General features: G+C 63.6%; 3 protein-coding genes across 3 annotated transcripts; 1 reads left to right on the top strand and 2 right to left on the bottom strand.

Moving 5' to 3' along the window:
- Positions 1-1,225: 1,225 nt before the first annotated feature.
- On the bottom strand, positions 1,226-3,943 carry LOC148591724 (lipocalin-like). Its single transcript, XM_088537086.1, is given in 8 exon segments — positions 1,226-1,294; positions 1,684-1,709; positions 2,027-2,128; positions 2,480-2,593; positions 2,782-2,858; positions 3,122-3,212; positions 3,215-3,260; positions 3,843-3,943. Coding segments are annotated over 7 exon segments (555 nt in total). The 5' UTR covers positions 3,942-3,943; the 3' UTR covers positions 1,226-1,294.
- Positions 3,944-7,345: 3,402 nt separating this feature from the next.
- On the bottom strand, positions 7,346-11,059 carry LOC148591723 (complement component C8 gamma chain-like). The gene is made up of 7 exons (XM_088537087.1): positions 10,913-11,059; positions 9,842-9,978; positions 9,461-9,531; positions 8,957-9,064; positions 8,042-8,143; positions 7,675-7,797; positions 7,346-7,359 (listed from the first exon to the last, which is right to left on the bottom strand). The coding sequence occupies exons 1-7, from the start codon at positions 11,057-11,059 to the stop codon at positions 7,346-7,348; spliced, it is 702 nt and encodes a 233-aa protein (XP_088393213.1).
- Positions 11,060-11,742: 683 nt separating this feature from the next.
- Positions 11,743-22,131, top strand: LOC148591722 (F-box/WD repeat-containing protein 5-like). Its single transcript, XM_088537085.1, has 8 exons — positions 11,743-11,965; positions 13,310-13,467; positions 14,063-14,237; positions 15,019-15,167; positions 16,362-16,845; positions 19,784-19,931; positions 20,863-21,075; positions 21,705-22,131. The coding sequence occupies exons 1-8, from the start codon at positions 11,773-11,775 to the stop codon at positions 21,949-21,951; spliced, it is 1,767 nt and encodes a 588-aa protein (XP_088393211.1). The 5' UTR covers positions 11,743-11,772; the 3' UTR covers positions 21,952-22,131.
- The last annotated feature ends 231 nt before the right edge of the window (positions 22,132-22,362 follow it).

Here is a 22,362-nt window from a genome sequence, read left to right as displayed (position 1 = left end):
GCTGCACAGGGACCTCAGCCTGCACCCGCAGCAAGCAGAGCAGGGCCAACGCCAGGCTTGACTGCGCAGCCTTCATCCTCTCTCTGGAAGCTGAATGTGTCTTGGGCGGACCTGCCTCTCCCATACCCACCTTTATACCCTCCTGCAGCAGCAGCTCCCCCGCCACAGCCTGCTTTATGCAACAGGTTACACAAGAGCAGGGATAATTTGTGCAAGTGTTAGGTAACATCGTTGGCCCCTTCCAGGTCTAATTGCTCTGTCCCGAATGAATGCAGCCTTGTCTGAGCCCTAACGAGGAGCACGCTGGTGACAAGGCATGCCCTGTGTCCAGTGGGGTGACCAAGGAATGGGGTGAGGTGGGCTCAGAGGGTGCCATGTGTGGGGGTCCTCGCAGCTCCCCTCCCAGCTGGGGTTGCCCTGGTCTCCCGGGGCTCTGGCTGTGCAGGGACAGACCCTGCATCAAGGCAGGGATTGGTCAGGCCAGGGCTTTCACCCAGGGACTGGCCACCAGGATGGGGTGGCCTCCTGGCAGCGGATGCAGGCCCTGTTCCCAGAAAGCATCTCTGGGTTTGTGGCACAGACACTGGTTGGGTGGCCGGGGCTGAGTCACATCAGCCCCTTAGGGCCTTCACTCTGGTTCATGTCTATCCTCTCCAGCAGCTCCCAGACATCCAGCAATCAGTCAGCTCCTGCCCTATCTCCACGTCAGATAGCCAACTATCCACAGCGGAAACCGAGGCAGGGATGCTGGGATTGCCAAGGGCGATGCAGGGAGCCCATGGCAGGAGATGCTCCCAACCCCAGCATGTCCTGACTCTCAGGAAGCCCTTCCTGGCTGTGGAGCAGGTTTTATGGCTTTGCCAGGCAGCGAAGGTGCAGGGGGTCCCATCCTGCTAATCCAGTGCTCGGATCAGACCTGCCCTCCGGAGGCAGCCCCAGCCCTGCGTTGGCACCAGCTGCGCTGGCTCCTGCCCACGCAGGGACTGGCTGGAGGGCACCGGGACAGCCCACCGTGGGGAGCTGCAGATGCCCCCCCTGCTCCTCTTACTTGGGGAAGTGAGTGGGGACGATGGGTGGCCCCACCGGGGCTCCCCCTCCTGCCCACCCGCCTTGACAAGCCAGCAGACAAGAGCACAGGACTAGTGTTTTATATGGGGCTTTGGCAGGAGGGGGTACAGACGTGGGGATGCGAAGGCAGAAAGTGAAGGGTGATGCCGTGGCATGACGGGGTGGGGTGGCTGCTCCGCTCGTGGCACAAGCCGGACTCCAGCCTGGCAGCAGCTCCCAGGTGCACCTGGAAGAGAGCGGAGGCAAACACTGCTGAGCTGGGCAGGAGCAGCATGGGGCAATGCTGCCCCCTGAGTCCTGGGCCAAACGGGTGGGCACCAGCCAGCCCACAGCCCCAAGGTGATGCAGTCCTGTGGGATGGCTCTCCCGCTTGGTGGCAAGGGGATAAAGTGGGGACCCCACATGTCCCCACATCAACGCATGGCGGGCAACACTGGCAAGTTCTCCCTACTGAGGGGAAGAGGATTCCCTGGGAGAGGAGCTTGGATAGTGCTGAGCAGCTTGAAGAGGCCAGAGCAGGTGCTGGGGGGCTCTGGGGCATGAAGCAGGTCTGAGCACCGCCCTGATAACTTCCCACATGGGGCTGGTCTGAGTCCCTCCAAAACCAGGACTCACCTAGGCAGCATCGGTCATGCATTTATCTGCAGAAGGAACAAAACCAGAGGTGAGCTGATCCTCAGGCTCAGCGAGACCACAGCCCTCCAAACCCTCCTCACAGGACCACCCGAGGTGGCTCTTCCCACCCATGCATCCTTTGGAGGCTGGGACCGCAGGGCCATGTCTCTGCCAGGAGCAAACCAGACATCCATCCCTTCCCATCCCACCCCTTTCCACCCTTTCCCATCCCTTCTGGCCCTGGCGCAGGAGGACCCACATGGATGGGGGTGTCAGGCTCAGTAGGTTCCAGCTCCTGCCATCCCATCTGACCTCCCCGGCCTCTCCTCCCAGCTGCTCTCACCTGTTTTGGGCAGGATGAGGATCTCTTCATCTGCCAGTCCTTGTTCCTTGGAGAACTGGGTGAACCTCTCCAGGCGCTCGGGACTGAGCTCCTTAGTCCTGCCTGCAGCCATGAGAGCCGGGTCTAGAACAAGAAGCAGCACTGGGTTGTATGGCTCAGGGGCAGAGTAAGCCCTGCAAGAGCTTGGCAAGACTAATTCCCTCCAGGAAAGTGGTCCAGACCCAGCTATGCCACACGTCACTCAAGGTGACAGAGGTTTCACCAGTCATTCTGGATGTTGGACAGGACCTCCTGTCCTAGCTGCACCCACAGCCCAGCTGTTGACCCTGGGAGATCCTTCCACCCTTCTCCCATGGGAAAGATTTCCCAGACAAGGAGATCTCGGGAGTGCCCACTCATGGGGGAGCAGAGTGCTGGAGACGTGTTGGGGTCCCAGCGCTGGAGCGAACGTACTGTAGAGCAGCACCATGGTGGAGGTGCCGCTGTTCTTGGAGATCTGCGTAGCCACCAGGGCGTACTCGTTGTAGTTGGTCTCCACGATGCGGATGTCGTGCTTGCTGCCCCAGCCTGCAGCAGACAGAGCGGGCACGTGTCAGCCCGGTACCCCAAGCACTGCTGCCCACCCGCGTGCCCCAGCCGAGGGCAGGAGCAGGCAGGTAGCGCCAGGCACTGTCAGCGCTATCAGCAGTGTCCATGGCTGAGACACAGGGAGGTGTCTGCAAAAGGATGTGCTGGGACCTTGACCAGACACTCACGGGGGCTGGTGTAGCTGAACCGTCCTGGCTGCTCTGTCTTGATGTAAAGGCTGTTCTTCGTCTCACATCGATCAGCCCTGGGAAGCAAAGCGTGAGGTGGTTGAGGGAGCTTCCTATGTGGCCATGGGAGGAACACCAGCACTGCCAGCCCTCACCAGCACCCAACAACAGGCTGTGGGACCTGCGAGAACCTGGGGAAGGCAGAGCACCTGGTACCTGGCAGGACCAGATCCCGCCATCCCAAGGGCACCTACCACCCACCAGGAAGGCCTAGTGGTCTGGGGCATCCCCCATCCCCCCCTGGTGACAGCAGTTCACCCATCACGTTGCCTGTCCGCACTTGGGGTAGGTGGAAGTGACTTCCAGGTTGCCGTCAGCAGTGGCCGAGACGACCGTGGTGCACATCTTCATCAGGTGCTTCTTGTCCTTGACCAGTTGGAGTTGGAGGCCAGGCCGATGCTGTACCACTTCCCTGTGAACTGCACGCACCCTCGTCTCAGCTGCCGGCTGGCGGCGGTGCCGGCCTTGCAGGAGCTGCCTGCAGCCCTGGCACCTTCCCGAGGCAGCTGCATCCCCCAGCTCCCCGGCAGAGCAGGCTGCTCTGCACCCCGCGGGTGCAGGATGAGGGGCTGGGACCCGGCTCGCTGCTGCCGGCAGCTGCCTCCCAATGCCAACACGGGGAGAGCAGGGTCACCAAGAGCCGGCGTGGGCAGCGCCTGCCTAGGGGTGCTGGGGAGAGCAGAAGAGTGCATGGGAACCCCCGGCACAGCAGCTGTGTGTTCTTGAGACCTCTGTCCGGGGGTGGACAGATCTGTCAAGCCATGCTTGCTTTTCTCCATGCATCTATAGAAACACCCACCAAAGTGAATCCCAGGACCCCAGAGCAGCCAAGGGATGGGGAGCTAAGGGTGTATTGGTTGCTGTCCTCCTTCCAGACCCCGGGACAGCCTGATCCCAGTTTCCATCCGTAACACCCCCTCCACACGGCTGCGGGGAGTCCATCCCCACCGCATGTCCCGCGCGGCCCCAAGCCATCCCTGCACTGGCCCGGCCGCTCTCACCTGCTCCTCCTGGAAGTCGGCTTGCACGGGAGCGTCCCCCTGCGCGTGCAGCGCCCCGAGCAGGGCCAGCCCCAGGATGCTGAGCAGCGTGGCCTGCATGTCTGCAGCGCCCTGTCCTTCCCTGCGCCGAGCCGAGTCCAGGCAACGCGGAGCTGAGTCCAGGCAATGCGGCGCTTCGGGAGAGCTCTCTATTTATGAGCAGGCCGTGTGATGGCCCCGGGGGGCGAGTGCTGGGGGCAGGCCAGCCCCGTCCCCCCCCGCGCTGTTATGCAAGTGGGAGCAGGGGTGAGTACCGAATCCCGAGTGCAGCCTGGGAAGCAGCAGATTTTTCCTCTCCTGTTGATTTTTGATGTTTGCCTCCGGGTGCCAAAGCTCCCTGCTGTAAAAACACAATTTGGAGCCAGTTTAGCAGCTGTCCCTGCCCCTGGCTCCCTTCCCCCTGTTGCAGTGGAGAGCTTGGGACCGGTGCAGGGAGAGCCAGGACTGGCCACTAACATGGGAAGGGGGCCAGGGCCACCCGGCGTGGCCAGGACCTAGGGCCAGGGCTGGCCGACTGCCCTGATCCTTGCTGAACAGCCTCGCTTGGGTTCAGAGCAGGGCCAAGGCAATGCAGAGGGGACACTGGCTGCATGCGGATCCCACAGCCACCTTTGGGCACGCGGACGGGGTCTTTGCCTTCAACCTGACCCGAGTCTCTGCCTTGCCCAAAGGAGCACCTTGGCTGGCCCTGCCCAGGAATAGAAGGCTGGACTTGTCCCAGGTCCCATGGGTCTCCAGAGGTTTCATAAAAAGAGAAAAGCTCAGCCACGGACATTCCTCGTGGAATGTCCCCATTCCCCGTTCCTCTGGGGTGCCACAATTCCAGGGCCCAGTGTGGTTTTACAGCCCTGATCCCTGTTGTACCTTGCTGGCAGGAGGTCTCATCACGGTGCTTCCCGGCGTGTGGGGCCGTGTGGTCCTGCGACACCCCCAAAGCCAGGCTGGATGGCGCAGGTCACACCTGAGGACCTGGCTGTGGGGCCAGGCCCCTCGCCTGGGCCCTGAGGGGCTCTGGTGCCCCCGGCCGTGTGTCCGAGACGTCCTGCTGCACCCTGTACCCGTGCTGGGGAGGGTCTGGCCCCGCTGCCCTGGTGCGGAGGGCTGGTGAGCCAGGCAGGGCGACCGAGTGCCTGGAGGAGAGGCAGGTGCGGGGCACCTGGCACCGGGGGCAGCCCCGCGGCCTCCCTGCGCCCTGCGCGGTGCCGGGCCAGGCTCCCCGGCCTGGCGCCGTTCGCGGCAGCGGCACCGGCCCAGCTCGGACATCCCCGCCGCCCGCGCAGGGCTCTGGCCGCCCACCGGCAGCTCCCCGGCCGCGCGGCCCTGCCAAGACCCTTTACATAAGGAGCCTGTTTTTACAGCAGCTGTTTTTTTTTTTTTTTTTTAATTCCCTCTCGGCAGCCCACCCGGCCCCAGCACATTCCCTTCCCCGCGTCCAGCTGGGCTGCTCCTTCCCCAGCGGCACAAAAGGCGCCCGGGGCCGCGCGGGCCCCAGCTCTGTGAAAACAAAACAAGAGTCGAGCGGGGCAGGCCGGGGTGTCGCGAGAGCCCGGCCTGGTGCGCGGCCCCACGGGACACCCTGGGGCGCCGGGTGGCAGCTGGGATGGCACCGCACTGGGTGCTGCTGAGGGGAAAGTTCTCTCCTGGGCGGGCACCGGCGGCCGGGATCCCTGCGCGTCCCCAGAGCGCTGTGTTGGGCAGGGCCAGCCCTCTGCCCCCGTGTCCCCTGTTGTGGTGGCAGGGTGGGTGCTTCGGGGCGCCCCACGGTGCTCGATCACACAGGTGGCACCGGCCTGGGGCCAGTGCAGGAACGGGGGGACATGTGCAGTGCGGGACAGGCTGAGCCGCTGCCGGGGCAGGCCGAGTCATGGGGTCCGGAGAGTCACAGGGGGCTTCACACTCGCCGCCCATCTCCGAAGACCCAAAAGGCCCTGTCCGCCCCCCGTGCAGATGTGCCCGTCCCCTTCCAAAGCAGCCACCGCAGTGGGGAGTGCGGGACACCAATGTGGGGAGCTGCAGGTTGGCCCGGGAGGCTGTGGCCAGGGGCACGGGGGCCGGGCGGACACGGGCGCCTCGCGCGCGGGCAGCAGGGACAATGGCTGGTGTCACTGGGGGCTGGCGGCCGCGGCGTCACGTGGCCAGCGCTTACATAACTCTGCTGATAAACAACATGTGTTAATGGTTTCCGCTAGGATTGCAAAACGCCCACGCCGGAGGCAGAGGGCTGCTTCCCTCGGTGGGGGCTGCGGGGCGGCCGGGTGCTCAACGGGCCTCTCGCAGAGGGGCCTGGATGTGACCAGCCCCGTGGCCCGCGCGGCTCCCGGCCCTCGCCACGACGCTGGTGCCGCTCCTTGGTGCTGGCTCCGGGCCGCATGGTGGACCTGCAGTGTGGCGGCCCTCCGCCAGGCTGGGCGCGGGTCGGGTCGGGTCGGTGGAGAAAGGGGTCTTGCGAAGAGATGGACCCAATGGAGCCCCTAATCCTGGCTGCCGCTAGGTCCAATCCTGCTGTGGGCCCTGCAGGGAACTGGATGCTCCCTACAAACAAGGGGCTTCCGCTGCTTTGCCCTTAGCTGGGCTCTCTCGTGCAGGACAGGGATTGGGAAGTCCTCATCATATCATACGTCACTGCTCTGACCCCAGATGGTAGCAGCCCTTTGGAAAACACTTTCCATAAGGCTGGGGTGGCGAAATGGAGGTGTCACCCTGTCCTAGAGGTCCTGGGGATGAGAGGTGGGATCAGTGCAGGGCTGAGGTTTCCTCCCCAGAGCTCCCTAAGATGTGAGGGATGTCCTGGCTGGTTCTGGGAGAAGAGCCACTCCAGAGCACGTCCTCATGAGCCCAAGCCTGCACAGCCCAACAGCACCAGCGCCCGGCTCCTGCACAGGCTGACACCGTGCTTTGCTGTCACTGAGCTCGGGGCACTTCCTCACCTGCAAGACAGAGTAACTGAAGCGATAGGACCTGAGAGTAAATCAGGAAACATCACAGTTCCTGCTGCAGCATCCTGCGCGTTGGGTCAGGCTCAGGGTGGGGAGGACAGGGCTGTGCAGAGAGGCTGCAAGTTCCCCCCAGTGGCACTGCCTTGTTCCCCAAGCTGGGCACAGAGGTGACACCATCACGTTCATCCCCAGGTGAAGGCTGTACTGGCCTTTCTGCAGCAGGAGGCCTGGGTCAGGGTGAGGGGTGACACAGCTGAAGCAAAGACCCTTTTGCAAGGTATTTATTGGGATGTCATTGGCTGCAGCATGAGCTGCAAGGGGGGTGACACAAAGCTGCCAGGTGACATGACAAGGTGTCACTGCAGCTGGAGGAGCTGGGAGCCTCAGGGTTCATGCTAGGGCTGCGGTGCTGGCAGAGGTGTCTGACCCACATCTGGTCAGCCGTGGTCTCACATGGTCCTGTATCTGCAGCCAGCCAGAAGGGATCCGGGCTGAGCTCTGGGGACCTCCAGGCAAGGCCATCTGCACCTACGGCTTTGTTTCTGGAAATAGAAGAGGTGCTGAGAGGCTGGGGGAGATAGGAGGGCCTAATGGCAAGGCTGGAGACTCACCTCTGCCTCCGCAACACCCAAAGATAAATGATGGAGCTGTCCCTGGGCGCTCCGGTCCTCACCCAAGGGTGCCCCCCTCGCCAGCACAGATTAGCCCTCACCCAGAACAGACCACCAGAGCCCAGCACAGAGCAGCCCTCGCCCCAAGAAAGCCCAGCAGCCTGCTGAGAATCCCGAGTGCAGCACCCAGTGCCCTGCAGGGGCAGCCCAGCCCACGCGGGCACCGCCAGCCCCGGAGCTGGGCACCTGGCCCCACACAGGTCTGTATGGCCCAGCCTAAGCTCGGAGCATGCAGGGGCTCCAGGGTCTCTCCTGGGATCTGCCACTCACCATCGAGGATGTGGAACTCATCCGCGGAATTGCAAAACCCTGCAACAGAGAGAGGCCAAGGCAGTCACCCTGCCTGGGCGCCTGGGACACCTCCACCGTTCACTCCATGGCCACCACTAGGACACAGTCCTGTCCTTCCCCCCACACGTCCCCACTGCCAGGGGATATGCAGGCACGAGCTGCTCATGTAGGAGGTGCCAGCACCACAGCCCCCCACGGCACATCCTCGGGCACAGCCCTCACCCTGGACACCCCAGCCCCCAGGGCACCATGTAGCACCTACCGTACGTGGGGAAGTAGTAGGTCACGTCTTCGTCCAAGCCCACGGCCCTGATGCGCTGCTCGAATTTTTCTGCAACAGCATCACTGACCCGGCTGGCCCGTCCTGCAAGGGAAGGGAAGCACACGCCATCAGTGGCCTTGGGGGACAGACAGGACATCTGCCCCTGCCACAAAGCCCTCAGCTCTCCCAGCCCCCCGCAGCAGAGGCTCGGGGCCAAAGGGCTTTTGAGCTCAGAAAAGCCGGTGACAAAACCTTGCTGCTATCACAGCAGTTTCTTCTGATGCTCGGGGTGAAAAGCTGCAGCTTTCCGGGATGGAATGACCTCTCATTCAAACGTGACCCCGGGCAGCAAGTGAGCAAAGGCTGATACGCCACAAACCAGCGAGCAGAAACGTCTCGATTGCCCCAGCAGGATTTGCCTCCGGGTGACTGCAAGGTTTGCTCTGGGGCAATTCTTTCCATTCCCCTAGAGCATCTGGGGACAAGACTCATCTGGTGACAAGGCCATGCTGAACGCTTCCATGGACTCCCTTGCATCCAGGTCCTCTGTGGGTCTGCAGGGCTCAGAACCCCGAGTCCAGCACTGGGCAACCATTTCCAAGCAGCCAGTGTCACTCCTTCGAGTCCCCTGGGTCCAGTTCAGTTGTGACCCAACTCACCTGTGCTGGACATGACCCCACAGCTCACGCGTGCCATGATGCCACGTGCTCACCCATTCTGGCCGGAGAACCGAGGGCATCAAGATGCCAAAGGGAAGGGGCATAGCCTGGCACTCTGGGCAGCAGGATGGGTCCCTCAGCCCTGCCTTGCTCAACAGCAAACCCGACTCGGAGCAGCTTTGCTGTGACGGGACCCGCACACCCACCAGCACCCGTGCACCTCAGCTCTCAAAGCCGCCCCTCAGCACTGACCCACCGTAGAGCTTCACCGAGATGCTCCGGCCCTTCTGGTAATAGAGGATGGCAAAAGTGTTGTAGTCCGTCTCCCCCACCACCACGTCCACCTTGCTGCTGTAGCCACGGCCTGGGAGGGACATCCACAGCACAGGGAAATGCCATTTAGCTCCCAGGCATGGCCAGCACCCCCTCCTTGGGCACGTAGTGGGACTGGCACCATCCGGGGGCCTCGGCTTTATGGCGAGGGGCTTACGAAGTGACGAGCACCAGGGCCAGAGCTGGGGCACCCTCCTGCACCCCCCGGGGATGGCCTTTCCCACCAGCGGGTACCAGCCCTGCGCTGGCTGCTGCTGCACTCGATGGCACTCAGCCCTCAGCGCGTTCGAGGCCAGGACTGGGACATTGGAAGAGCATCGGGGGAAGAGGACGCCCGAACACGTGTGACCTCCCGGTCAGGAGCAGGGCTTGGAGGCTCCGGCTCTACAGCCCCCGCGCCGCACCAGGCCTGCCCGGCAGCCCTCACCCTTTAAGAGAAATCGTCCGTGGGTCTTGGTGGGCAGGTAGCGTTGCCTGATTTCCCAGCACATCCCATCCCTGTGCGAGCAGAAACGGACTTTGTGCGAGCCAGGAGGGCCCTCCAGGAGGCCGCATCGCCGCCCTCCCGAGTGGCCATGGCGTGAGCAGGACGCGCTTGCTTTCTCCAAGGGGGAGAGGCTGCAGCGGGTCACCGAGAGCCCTGCGGCGCTGTGAGAGACCCAGGGCCCGAAACCCGGGTGGGCCCGAGCGCGCTCCGAGCCCTCCTGCGTCCCCGCGGAGACCCCCGCTCTGCTCAGCCCCCGGGGACGCGTCTCCTCCTGAGGTGCCGGCAGCCCCCCCGGAGCCCCGGAGGGCCAGCGTCACTCACAGCTTCCGGAAGGTGCTGACGGCCACGCTCTGCCCCTCGAGGGCCACCAGCAGGGCCGTCGCCTCCAGCTGGTGGCCGTGCTCGGCCAGGTGGCGGCAGCGGGAGGCCACGCCGACCAGGAACCACTTCCCTGCGAACTGCAGGGCACGGGGTTGGCCCCGGAGCGCCCCGCAGCCCCGGTGCCGCGCGGCCCCGCAGGAGGAGGCTGCTCCCTCCAACACGGCCTGTGCCGGCCAAGGGAGGGATCCTGCTCCTGGCCCGGGCCACAGCACGTGCCGGGGGCTGCAGGCTCAGCAGGACAGTGCCCGCTTCATCCCGCCGCCATCGCTGAGCTGGCCCAGAGGGCCCCGGCTGGTGGCACCAGCTCTGATCCATCAGCAGAGGAGCCTATTCCCGTGACGTTTCCCCTCGCTTGGTGTCCCTGCTGCGGCCCCTCGGTGCCTGAGGCGCCGCTCACTGAGGGCCTTTGTTCAGAGCAGGCAGGTGACACGGAGATGGGCAGATAAGAGGTGGCCGGGAGCCGAGCAAGCCCGGGGACAGCCCGGGGGATGGCCGAGGCGCCTCCAGAGCTGAGAGCGGCCGCGAGGGCAGGAGCTCCCGCGCGGCCCGGGCAGGCAGGGGTTGGAGCCCCCGCGCACCCGGCCCATGGGACCCGCTCGGGGCTGCCCGGCAGCACCACGAGCGGCCGGCGCTGAGCGGGGCAGGGCCGGGGCCACCGCACGGCCTTTGGAACCTGCCCCGCGCGTCACTGCCGCGGAGGCCCCGCCGGCCGCGGGGACGGGCGCGGAGCCCCCCAGCACACGGGGGCACGCGGCAGGGTCGGGGCTGGTGGCCCGAGTCCAGCAGGATAAACGGAGCCCTGTGGTGGCAGAGACGCTACCCCGGGGGTGGCACGTTGGCCATGTCGGCCACGTCCTGGGGGAGATGGGAGGTCTGAGGGGGCCCGGCATGGCGGGGGACACCCCACAGCCCCCCGGCATCCCTGAGCTCCTGGGTCCCCCCTGCCCCAGAGGTGCCGCCAGCGCCGTCTCCGTGCGGGACAGGAGGGCCCCGGCCCGCCCGGGCCCTCACCTGGGGGAGGCTGAGGCTCTCCTGAGCCGCCACCTTCTCGATGGGGCTGGGGGCAGGGGGGCGCTGGCCCCGCGCCGGCCTCAGCGCCGCAGCCAGCAGCGGGAGGAGGAGGAGGGCGGCGAGGCACAGGCTGCCGCGGGGCGCCATGCTGCCCTGCCGGTGCCGGGACGGGGACGGGGACGGGGACAGGAGGCGGCAGGTCAGGGCAGCGGCGCAGCCAGCCTGAAGCCCTGCCAGGTGGCCCCACGGCGCGGGGTCACGCTGCAGGGCCGGGCGGGGGCCCAGGGTGACACCAGCCGCGGCCCTGCCGAGGCCCCAGGCTCCCAAACGGTCCCAAGGCCCCGGTGTCCCCACGGGCCGGGGGGTTCCCCATGGCCCCAGGGTCCCCAATGGCCCCAGGGTCCCCAGCCCCGAGCCCGGCCGGGCCCCCCCGCGGCGGCAGAGCCGGACAGGGGGCGGGGCCTGCAGAACGGAGGCGTGGCCTCAGAGTGGAGGGGGCGTGGTCTGGTCGCAGAGGGGCGTGGCCTGTGCGCAGAGGGGCGGGGCGAAGCCGACCAGCAGAGGCGCTAGGGAGCGGAGCGAGCGGGTCGCGCTCGGCTAGCTGCGCCTGGGGCGTCAACACGGGGTAGGGAGCTCTGGGCTCGATTTTTCCCGCCTGAGAAAGAAAAGTCGCGCAGTGATTGGGCGGAGGGGGTGAAACCATCGAGAAGGTGGCTAGAGCGGCGCGAGAGCCAGGCCGGAAGTTGCCACCGGAGGAGGCCGCGCGAGGGAGAGGCGGGGCCGGCGGGGCCGGGCCGGGGCCGGGGCCCGAGGCCGAGCCCGGGGCGCGCTTCCCGCGGGCGCCGCGGCAGGATGCCACGATGGAGGGCGGCGGCGGCCCGCTGCTCCCGGACAGCCTCCTCTACGAGATCTTCCTGTACCTGGGGCACGCGGACGTGCTGGCCGCGGCGCTCGTGTGCCGCCAGTGGCGCGCCGTGGCCCGCGACGACTTCCTCTGGCGGGAGCTCTTCTACCGCTACTACCGTGTGGCCCGCGAGGTGCCCCGGCACCCAGGTGCGCCGCCCGCGCGGGGTGTCCCGAGCCCGCGGGCCGCCGCGGGGGAAGGGGGGCGCGCGGGGGGCGCCGAGTCCGGTTGCGCGTTGAGGAGCCGCCGCCGGCCTGGGGGGCCCCGGCCCCAAAGCGGCCCGTGCCGGGAAAGGGGCCCCATTCCCCGCGGAGCCGCCGCCGGCCCCGCACTGGGCCCAGCTCCCCGCCCTGTGCCGGGGGCAGCCCGGTGAGACAAACCCGGCTGGGACAGGTCCCGGGCACGTGTTGTTGGCAGTGCTTGTTGCCGAGGGCGGTCTTTCCTGCAGTGGGAAATCCCGTCCCCACCGGGGCTGAGCCGGCAGCCACCCGCCCCGCGGGTACCCAGGGATGGGGGTGCCGGCCGGGCCCAGGGCTGAGCTGAGGTTTGGGAAACTGCCTGCCAACCTGGTCTGCAGGTTGGCCAGGAGCAGCCCCGGGGTCCTGCAAGCAGGAGCGTTGGAGCTGCTGGGCCGCACGGGATGTGTCCAGGCTGTGGGAGCCTCCGAGTGGGGAGCACCCACATAGGGAGCAGCGTGGGGGTGTCCCAGCAGCTCCCCGGGCTGCAGGGAGAGACGTGCAAAAAGCCCCCAGTCCCCTGCAGTGTGACTAGGCAGACCAGCTGCTGTCTGTGTAAATGTGCAGTCCTCTCTGCTTCTTGAGGATTTGCTGCTGCCAGGAAGCTGTAGGTTGCTCTGTTGGGCACCTCGTTAAAAAAATGATTTATTTGCTTCTGGTAGGACTTCCCTGGGCAAGCTCCAAGTTCATCTACTGCAAGTTTTCCTCTTCTGTCCTGACATAATAAGTCCATGTCTGTTTTTTCTCTTCTGTTTTCCCCAATCTTTTCTCTCATGGAGCTTTGTCAGGCTCATGCCCTCTGGATCCTTCTTAATTCTGCATTGCATGAGACAGGGGTGATCGGGACAGAGCTCCGTACCCCGAGGAACAGCTTTCATCATAGGGGAGTTTGTTTTTGTTCTGCCAGGGAATATCTGCACTTCCAGCTGCTGGTTTGTCCTGTGAAATGTTTTTTCTTGGGTAGTGAATAGCTATTATCTGTCAGCTGTGGCCCTGCTTGGTTCTTGTAAAAGGGTTTAGAGATGTGCTGAGGAGTTGGGTGTTCCCTGGGAGAAAGGACCTGTGTGGGGGACTAGGGAGGCTACGGAGCAGGAGCCCTGGGCCCTGCGAGCAGGGGCTGGTGCCGGAGGGCCCTCAGGGACGGCGGGGTGGCTGGTGTCACCGGCACCAGCTTTATCAGAGACCTCCTGCGCGGCTGCGGCGTTGCGCTCCGCTCCGGCCCCTCTGTCCCAGCCGGGCTCCTGTTGTGTTTTCCAGCTGCCGTTTCCTGGTACGACGAGTTCCAGAGGCTCTACGACACCATCCCCTGTGTGGAAGTGCAGGCTCTGAAGGAGCACAGCGACCAGGTTCTGCACCTCAGCTTCTCCCACTCGGGCTGGCTGTTCGCCTCGTGCTCCAAGGACTGCACTGTCAAGGTAAGGTGGCTGCGCCCTCAGCGCCACCAAGTCGGCTTAGCCCTGAGCACCCCTCACCTTTACGAGTCTGCGGAGCAGAGGGCTTTAACCTGCACTTGCATCTGTTCCTGCGGATGCCGAGCTGTCCTCAAAGCCACAGAACTAACGAGTCTGGCAAATGCAGCCTCGAGGGTTGTGGATTCCAGCTCTCGCCTGTCTGAAGGTGCTGGCAGTGCCTGCCAAGCCCTGTGCATCTTCTAGCTGAGCATCAGTCCCCTCTGAGCTGTGGGTAGAGGGGGGACCTTGGGGCGAGTGGCCGGCTGCAGCAGGTGTCTTTCATGAATGATTATTTTGTGAGAAATCTCTCAACATACTGGAAATCCAGCCATAGCATTCACTGCTTGGCTCACTGATGGAGAAGCAATTCTGCATTATTCTCCAAAACTGTTGGCTCTTTCACGGCAGGAATTGACAGGGAAATTGGAACTTGAAGGCAGTTAGGGAGTGGTGCTTTTGTTTTTCTTCTCTTCCCTGGTGAGTGCTGGCAGGAGAGATAAAGCAGCAGAACCGTGAGGCTTCGTCCTGGCTTCGTAACTGCCTGTCTGTCTGTCTGCAGATCTGGAGCAACGAGCTGGACATCTCCCTGCAGCACAGCTCCAATATGAGGCCGTACAACTGGAGCTACACACAGTTCTCCCAGTTCAACTCGGATGACTCCCTCCTCCTGGTATCCGGCGTCTTTGTGGGACCTCACAACTCCTCATCAGGAGAGATTGCTGTAATCAGTATGGGTAATTAATGGCCTTGCCTCCCTCCACTGGGTCTTCCTCCCTCTCCTTGCTCTTCGTGTTTGCTGTGCCCTTGGCTTCTGCTTGTCCTGCATCTTGTCATCTGTGCTAAGAGGTCCTTATCTCATAGTGCCATAGGGTAAAATTCCTGGCTAATATTACCTAGTCATCTCTGCCTGTCACATCATCCCCTAGAATATTACCTGGTAGGCCCCCATTTCTGCCCCTCACCAGTGCTCGCTGGTCCCCCGAGGTCCTGTGTGGCTTTCTGAAACGCAGCCATCCTGCTCTGCCCTTCCTGCACCCTTTCTGTGATCTCTGCTAATTCCAGCTGGGTTATCTTCTGCTGTTTCTCTGCTGCGGTCCTATCTGCTGTGCCCAAATTAAGGAGCGTTGCTAAACGCACGACTGTGTTGGTCAAAAAGGCCCTAGGCGGGGAGGCTGGGAGGGTGCCAAGCCGTGATCTTGTTTGGTCTGTTCTTGTCCTTGGGGTGCTGCTTTGGGCCATGCTTGGAGAAGGGACACGAGGCTCCCTGGCTCTGGGGTTTGACTCCGTATGGCTGCCCTGATACCTTGTGCATGCTCTCCCAACAGATGCCCTTAGAAGAGAGGAATTACCTGTGCCCATAGCAGTGCTCGGGAGCTGGCAGTGTCTGCCCAGCTTCCACTAAAGGCTAACAGCAGCAGAGGTGCTGATGCAGTGCCAAGGCCTGGATCTGCTTCCCATCTCCAGGGTCCTTGTAAGGAGCCCTCACCTCATGCTTGTGTCTCCTTTTCCTTCCAGAGAACTTTACGCTCCTCTCTAGGGTGAGAAACAAACCCTACGATGTGTTTGGCTGCTGGCTGAATGAAACCAACTTGATTTCTGGCAATCTGCACCGCATCGGCCGTGTGACCTCCTGCTCCGTGCTGTGGCTCAACAACGCCTTCCAGGTGGGGTGACCCGTCCTGCTCTGCGGGTGCTGGGGCTTCCTGCTGGCTCTAGTGGGAGGAAAAGCTGGGGCCGTGGGACAAGGAAGCACGACTGAGTCTCCCTGTCCTCAGTTTGTCTCACCTGGCTCCCTCTTGGGCTCTTTAGCTTGTGTGACCTTGCGTAAGGTCTTAGCACTGTGGTGCCCGTTGCAGTAGCCTCAGCTTCGGCCCCTCTGCTTCCTTCTTTTCCTCTCCCTTCACAGGTCTTGCGTGCAGGGCCCTAGAGCTTCCCCCGCAGCAGCGGGGGACCCCAGCAGGGCTGCTGAGCTCCGGCGGCTCCTGCAGCCGGGCACGTCCCCGGCAGCTCGTGCAGTGCCTGGGTGGGAGGCTGCGCTTAGCCCTGCTGCCCGCTGAGGCTCCCACGGGCCGGGTGCTGCCCAGGGTGCACCTGACCGGGCTGGTTGCCTGTTCATTCTCAGCCTCTTGTGCCACTTCCTGCAGGATTTAGGCATGTTCCTCCTCGTGCCTTGCCTCGGTCACAGAATGCCACACATCCTGTTCCTTCTTTGACGCCAAGCCTTGGTACTGACACTAAGTTAAATCCTCTGTAGCTGTTGCTGCATTGCAGTAACACAATAACCACCTGCTTGTGCTGCGCTGACACTACAGCATTAAATCCTGCATCCCAGGGAGGCCAGAAAGGCCCTTGGGCGCTTTGGCAGGGCCGTTGCCACGTGCCTGCCAGAGCTCCGTGCTGGCCAAGGAGCTGCTGCTCGTGGCTGTGCGCTGGGACAGGGCTCATTCCGTGCAGGATGCGCGCGGGAGCCAGCGGCTGGTGCTTCTTGCTGCACCTGCGTTTAGCACAGAGGCCCGTTCCTGAAGTTCTCGCTGTGCCACGGGCCGGGGCTGCCCAGGAGCTCGGGCAGGGGGTGAGAGCGAGGCCGCTGGCCTCTCTTCCCAGCTCGGCTGCTGTCTGCCCAAACCGGGCGCTGCCGCTGGCCGTCCCGGCGCTCCCTGCTCCGAGGAACGCGGTGGAGCTGCCCGCCCTGGCGCACCATTCCCGGGATCTGCAGCGCTCGGAGCGGCCCGGGCAGCAGCGCTGCGGAGCGGGTGCCCCCCCTCGGGGGCCCGTGTCCAGGCGCTCTTTGCACAGAAGCTGTAGGATCAACATGTCTCCAGGGAGGTGCTTCCCGCTTACCCCTCTTTTGCTTCCAGGGCATAGAGTCCGAGAATGTGAACGTAGTGAAGAGGCTCTTTAAAATCCAGAACCTGAATGCCAGCACTATCCGGACCGTGATGGTGGCCGACTGCAGCCGGTACGATTCCCCAGACCTGCTCCTGGACTACGAGGAGCAGCTGGCGGCTTCTTCCACCTCCACCTGCCCAGTCTTTGATCTTGGCAGTGACAGTGAGGAAGGAGAGGCCAAGCTCAAGCAGACTGCAGAGCCAGCAGAACAGGAACTGCCGGATGATGGGGACGCAGCAGCAGAGGACGGGCTGCAGCAGCTCTTTGACGATATCATGGAGGGCTGTGTGAGGGCTGCCATGACCGAGAGCGAGCTGGAGGCGAGGGTGGCTGAGCTGTTCATCCGCAACAGAACCAAACCGCCCGAGCCCGTGCTCCCCACGGACAGCAGCAGCAAGATAAAATACTTGATCTTCACCACGGGATGCCTCACCTATTCTCCACATCAGATAGGTAAGGTTGTGTCCTGAGCTCCAGGGCACACCAGCTCCTTGAGGGCACAGGCTGGGTCTACCTGCAGCTGCACTTCCCATTTCCACCTGGAAAATGCCTGGGGAAAATGTCTTTGGGATTTACTGCTCACATCTGAGCCACAGTTTTGTGCTCGGCATTGGATGAGCTGCAGTTTTGCTCGGGCTGAGGGAGTCTTGGTGCAGAAGGCTCCTGAGGTGCCTGCAGTAACTGCAGGGGTTTCAAGCCTCAAGCACTTGCTGCGAGGCCGTTTTGTTTCTGCCACGTTTGACACTCAGCCAGGTGGAAAACTCGTGGTGAGGGCTAAGTGGAAGATTGGGAACAGACTCCTGACTTGACAGCATTGGCCACGAGTTGTGCCCTGCAAGTGGGTGTGAAGGACAGTGCTGGCATGGGCTTGCGGGAGGGTCCTGCTCCTGGCTCCTTTGGGAGAGAGCTTCCCAAGAGGGCCGCTTTGAGCAGCGTGGAGGTGTCTGCTCCTTATCCAGAGCCCTCAGCAGGGGGACAGGGCCTGGCCTGCCCTTGCAGCCAGCTCCAAGGGGGGCACAGCCACGCTGCCCCCCGCGCTGCCCGCTGCTTAATGCCACGTCCCGCAGCCCCAGCCGGGCTGCAGGCTGAACCGCTGCCTCCTTGCTGCAGGATGAGACGCTGCAGCAAACACCTCCATGGTGAGCGGTGACTCCAGGCAGCCCGCTGGCTCCTGGCCCAGGGTACAAGGGTCTGTAATTGCAGCACTCGCTGAGCAGCAGTGCTGTGGGCAGCCCTGTTTCTGGATTAGGACTTTCCCCCCTTATTCGGGGCTCTGTTGTTGGGACACTGGGACTGGAAGAATTTGACGCTGTGGTGCAATAATGTGGTGCTGAACAGGGCTGGCTCCTCTGGCTGCTTCTGCCATGCCCTGCAGAGCCAGCCTAGAAGCACAGGGGAAAGGAGCAGGCGGATGAGTAGCGCATGGGATGGGAAGGAGAGCTGCCTACAAGGTTTCTTGTCAAACAAGGCAGGTCTAGTTCCTCTTGCTGCTTGTGCTATTCCAGCCTCTTCTGCTCTCCTAACCCTTCTGTTCTTTGGTCTTTACCAGAGCAGTTGAATGAGATGGGAGGCTTTGCCGGGAAAGGCTCTTTCCGAGCCTGGGAAGAGCCGCGTGGTCTCTCCCCGCATGGGCTGGGCCTGCCCTGTGCCCGGCAAAGCCTCCTGCTGCGGAAGGTGCCGGCTCTGTCCCCCTCTGCCTTCACCGGGGCCTCGCGCGGCTGTGGGTTCTGGTGCCTTTGAACCTGGGCCTGTTCAGCCTGGAGAAGAGAAGGCTGAGAGGGGACCTGAGCAGTGTCTATAGGTACCTCAAGGGAGGCAGTGAGGAGGATGGTGCTGGCCTCTTTTCAGTGGTGGCCACTGACAGAACTAGAGGTAATAGCCTAAAACTGAAACACCAAAAGTCCCCCAGGAACTTAAGGAAAAATTTCTTACCAGTGAGGGTGACAGAGCCTTGGAACAGGCTGCCCAGAGAGGTTGTGGAGTCTCCTTCTCTGGAGATCTTCAAAACCCGTTTGGACGCAGTCCTGTGCCACGTGCTTTAGGTGACCCTGTGTGTGCAGGGGGGTTGGACTAGATGATCTCCAGAGGTCCCTCCCAACCTTGAGCATTCTGTGATTCTATAAACTTCAGTGACCGCCAGAGCTGGTGCCCGCGGCAGCTCGGGCTGTTCCTAGGGGTGTTCTGGGCTCTTCCCAGCCGCGGGTCGTGGCCAGCGCGTCGCTCGCCTGTAGGTCTGTGACTCGAAGCAGCTTCTGTGCCAAGGAGCTGGTGCTCGGAGGGAGCCGCGGCTCCTGCCCGCAGCTCTGCCCCTTGGGCTGCTCCCAGGGCCAAGGCGGCGCTGGCAGCTCTCCCGGGAAAGGGGGTTCTCTGGTGCCCTGCAAATGCGGGAGGAGGAGCCAGGGAGCCTTGACAGCTGGGCTGGAAAACTCCAACATCTCCCTCATGGTTAGAAACTAGGAAGAATTTCGGCACGGGAAGAGTGGGAAGCATTGGGACAGGCTGCCCAGGGAAGTGGTGGCGTCACCATCCCTGGCAGTGTTGAAGAAACGTGTAGATGAGGCACCCGGGGACGTGGTTTAGCAGGGGCCTGGCTTAGCAGGCTTTGTGTTGCGGGGCTCTGGGTGGACTTGGTCTTGGGGGTCTTTTCCAGCCGTTACCATTCTGTGAAGTCCTTCTCTTGCCCATGGTCAGCTGCAGCGGCTTCGTAAAAGGCCTCGAGTCGGTGCAATGGGGCACTGCTCCGATCTCGGAGAGGGCCGAAGCTGAGGGGGCTGAGCAGGGGGCTGGGTCGTTTCCCGGTTTCTCGTGTGCGTTTGGGGAAGGTCGAGGCCCCGTCGTCCCAGGAGCTGCCAGAACCTGCGCTCATCCAGGGAGCGCTCCGTGGGGAGCAGCCGCAGGAGGGGGGCTGCCCCCTTCCCCCTTAGTCGGGGAGTTCGGAACGCGGGGGCTGCTCGAGCCGGCTCCGCGGGAGAGCCGCTGCAGCCGGTGGGAATCCTGGTGCCCTCGAGCTGGTGGTTAGAGCAGAGGGGCCAAGGATTCCTCGGAGGGGAAGCCCTTCCGTGGCCAGCAGAGCTCCCTCGTGCTTCCCAGGAGCTCTGCCACCTCGGAGCAGCCCCGGACTCGGGGACCGATGTGGCGGTGGCAGCAGTGCGGGAGCATCTTGCTGCCTCGGGTTGGATGTGCCTGGTCATGGCCAGAAGCACCACTAGCCAGAGTTGGAGGCTCCTAGCAGGGACAGGGACCTGTCCCAGATGCTTTTTCCATGCTCCTGGCCAGAAGGGAGGCAGTTCTGCTCCCTTCACAGCGCTAAGGGACGCTCCACTCGGGAGCCGGGGCGCTGTGTGCTGGCTGCAGCCTGCAGCGGGGACTGACTCTGCTCCCTGTCCCCAAGGGATTAAAAGGATCCTGCCCCATCAGATGACGACGGCTGGGCCGGTGCTTGGGGAGGAGAGGCGCTCGGACGAGTTCTTTGACTCCCTGGATCACGTCATCGACATCCACGGGCACATCATCGGCATGGGCCTCTCCCCCGACCACAGGTGAGCGGGGAGGCAGCGGCGCGTGGGGCGACCGCTGCACGGGGACACTGGCACAAATAGGAGAAAGAAGCCACTTCTGTGCGAGGAGACGCGTGCGCCTCGAAGCTGGGGTGAGCAGTGCCATCCTAGGGGAGGCTGCAGGTACCTTTGCAGCCAGAAAAAGCAGAACGACTCTCGGAGGAGCTGGAGTATCTTCCTCCAACTCCTGTAGACCGGGATTATCCGCAGGGACCCATTTGCGTATACCCGTGCCAGAGGGTGCTGGGCAGTCGCCCTGCTCTGAAAGCCAGCAGTGACCTTGGCCTTCTGGAAGAGGCATCGTGTGCCCTGGAAGAGCACTCGGTCCTGCTGCCCCTCGTGCCCCAGGCCCTGGCTGCAGGCAGCTCAAGTGCAAGGACGGGAGTCGCAGTGCTGCCGAGCGGAGCGAGGGGCTGCCCAGGCAGCCACCCTCCATCCGCAGCCCTCCGTGACGCGACGCTGGCGGCACGCGTGGTCCCGCGTCCCTGCGGGTCCGGGCAGGGCAACCTCCTTCCTTCTGCGCCGCTGAGGCTGTTCCACGCCGGGGGTCGGGTGGGGAGTGAAGACGCTGCCCCCAACATGAGCCCTGTCCCCGAGGCAGCCCGAGGGCTGCAGAGCGTCTGTGTTTGGAGTTGGGTTTGATAAGGCCAGAGAAGTTCAGCCTGGCCTCTGGGGCACAGTCCCAACTGCGGCAGCCCTTTGCTTGCCGAGCGGGGCAGGAGGAGGGTCTGCAGCACTTTGGGAGCACGTTCCCATGTTGCAAACTGGGCTTGATGGGCAGAGCTGAGAGCTGCAGCAAAGCTGTTGCCACCCTGCGGTGCTGTGAGAAAGAGCCCCTGCTGCCAAAGGCTGCGTTTTGTGAGGGTGCAGCAAGGGGTAGGGTCAAGGCTCCTGCCCCCCTCCTCTCCCCAAGGTACCTGTACGTGAACAGCCGGGCCTGGCCGCGGGACTGTGTCATCTCGGACCCGATGCAGCCCCCGCCCATCGCCGAGGAGATCGACCTGCACGTGTTCGACCTGAAGACGATGAAGGAGGTGAAGAGAGCCCTTCGCGCGCACCGCGCCTACACCCCCAACGAGGAGTGTTTCTTCATCTTCCTGGATGTCAGCAGGGATTTCGTAGCCAGGTGCGTGGGGCTGGCATGGGCAGGAGCCCCGTGTCTGGGAGGGCCTGGGCCGGGGCTTGTGCAGACAGGGCTGCTCTGTGGGCAGGAAATTCCTGCGTGTTGTGAGCGGAGCAGGGATGTGGAGCTGTGTAAAGAGCAAGGGCTGGATCAGCCGGCGCGGGGGGGATGCGCTAGTGGAGGCGACCGCTGCCACATCCCTGTGGGAGGAGGAAAGGAGGGGCCGGGGTGTTGGCAGTGGGTGGCAAATGGCCTTGCTGGGGGCTGTGGGTTGCAAAGCGCTGGCAAAATCCCTTAGAACAGCCTTGCTGCTGCAGTGAACGGGGCAGTTCATGCTGCAGCACGTGCTGGCAAACCCAGCTGTGGGGTCAGGCCGTCAGCCCCACTCCCTGTGTGTCCCAGGCTCTTGCTGGAAGGGTTTTGTTGCTGCTGCTGCGAGGCCTCGTTTCGGGCTCCACTTCTGGAAATTCACCTCTGTCTGTGGCAGAGTCCAGATTCCAGAAGGAATCTGCCTGCCCAGGCCATGGTGCTCTGGGATGGCAAGAGAGCAGCTGGAGGCTTCCGTGCGCGCGGAGGCGGCCGGTTAAACGTAGCTGTCTGTAACGTCCTCGCTGGTGTCTCGTGTGGTGCAGCGGGGCGGAGGATCGTCACGGCTACATCTGGGACCGGCACTACAACATCTGCCTGGCCAAACTGCAGCACGACAACGTGGTTAACTCGGTGGCGTTCAGCCCGGTGGAGCAGGAGCTGCTGCTGACGGCCAGCGACGACGCGACCATCAAGGTGTGGCGCTCGCCCCGCGCCGTGCGCGCCCGGCACGTCAGGAAGCCCCGGCCCAGGAAACTGCTCTTCTCTTGGCTCATGAACCAGAAAAGCTGAACCCAGGCACACCTGCTCCTGCGGCTTCCTCACTCCAGCCACTTCCTCTGGAGCTTGCAGAGCTTGGAGCCCTGCGCAGCGGAGACAAGCTCTGGGCACGTGGATCCCACGAGTGGGAATCGCTTCCTCCTCGGAGCATCTGCTTGAAGGACAGCACGTACGAGTCGCGGGCCTGTTCCTGGCTCTGACTGCACCGCCGCCCGAGCTGGTCGCTGCAGGGCAGCCTCCCCACAGTTTCTCACAAACGCTGCTGCCTGGTCCCAGCTGGCTCCGGGCGAGCGCTGGGCTCCGAGGCTGCGTTCTGACCCTCGTGCAGCGCGGCCTGGCACGTGGCCGGCCTTGCTGCGGGCTGCAGAGCACTTGGCTGCAGCAGGGCCGCGGTGCTGGGCTGCCCTGCAGCAGGACTCGTGG

The sequence above is a fragment of the Tinamus guttatus genome, unplaced genomic scaffold (genome assembly GCF_059628265.1).
Source record: "Tinamus guttatus ecotype Peru unplaced genomic scaffold, ASM5962826v1 Tinamus_guttatus_pri_ptg000723l, whole genome shotgun sequence".
In the NCBI taxonomy this organism is placed as follows: Eukaryota; Metazoa; Chordata; class Aves; order Tinamiformes; family Tinamidae; genus Tinamus; species Tinamus guttatus.
Note: the sequence above shows the minus strand (reverse complement) of the source record. Positions and strands in the feature narration are given on the sequence as shown.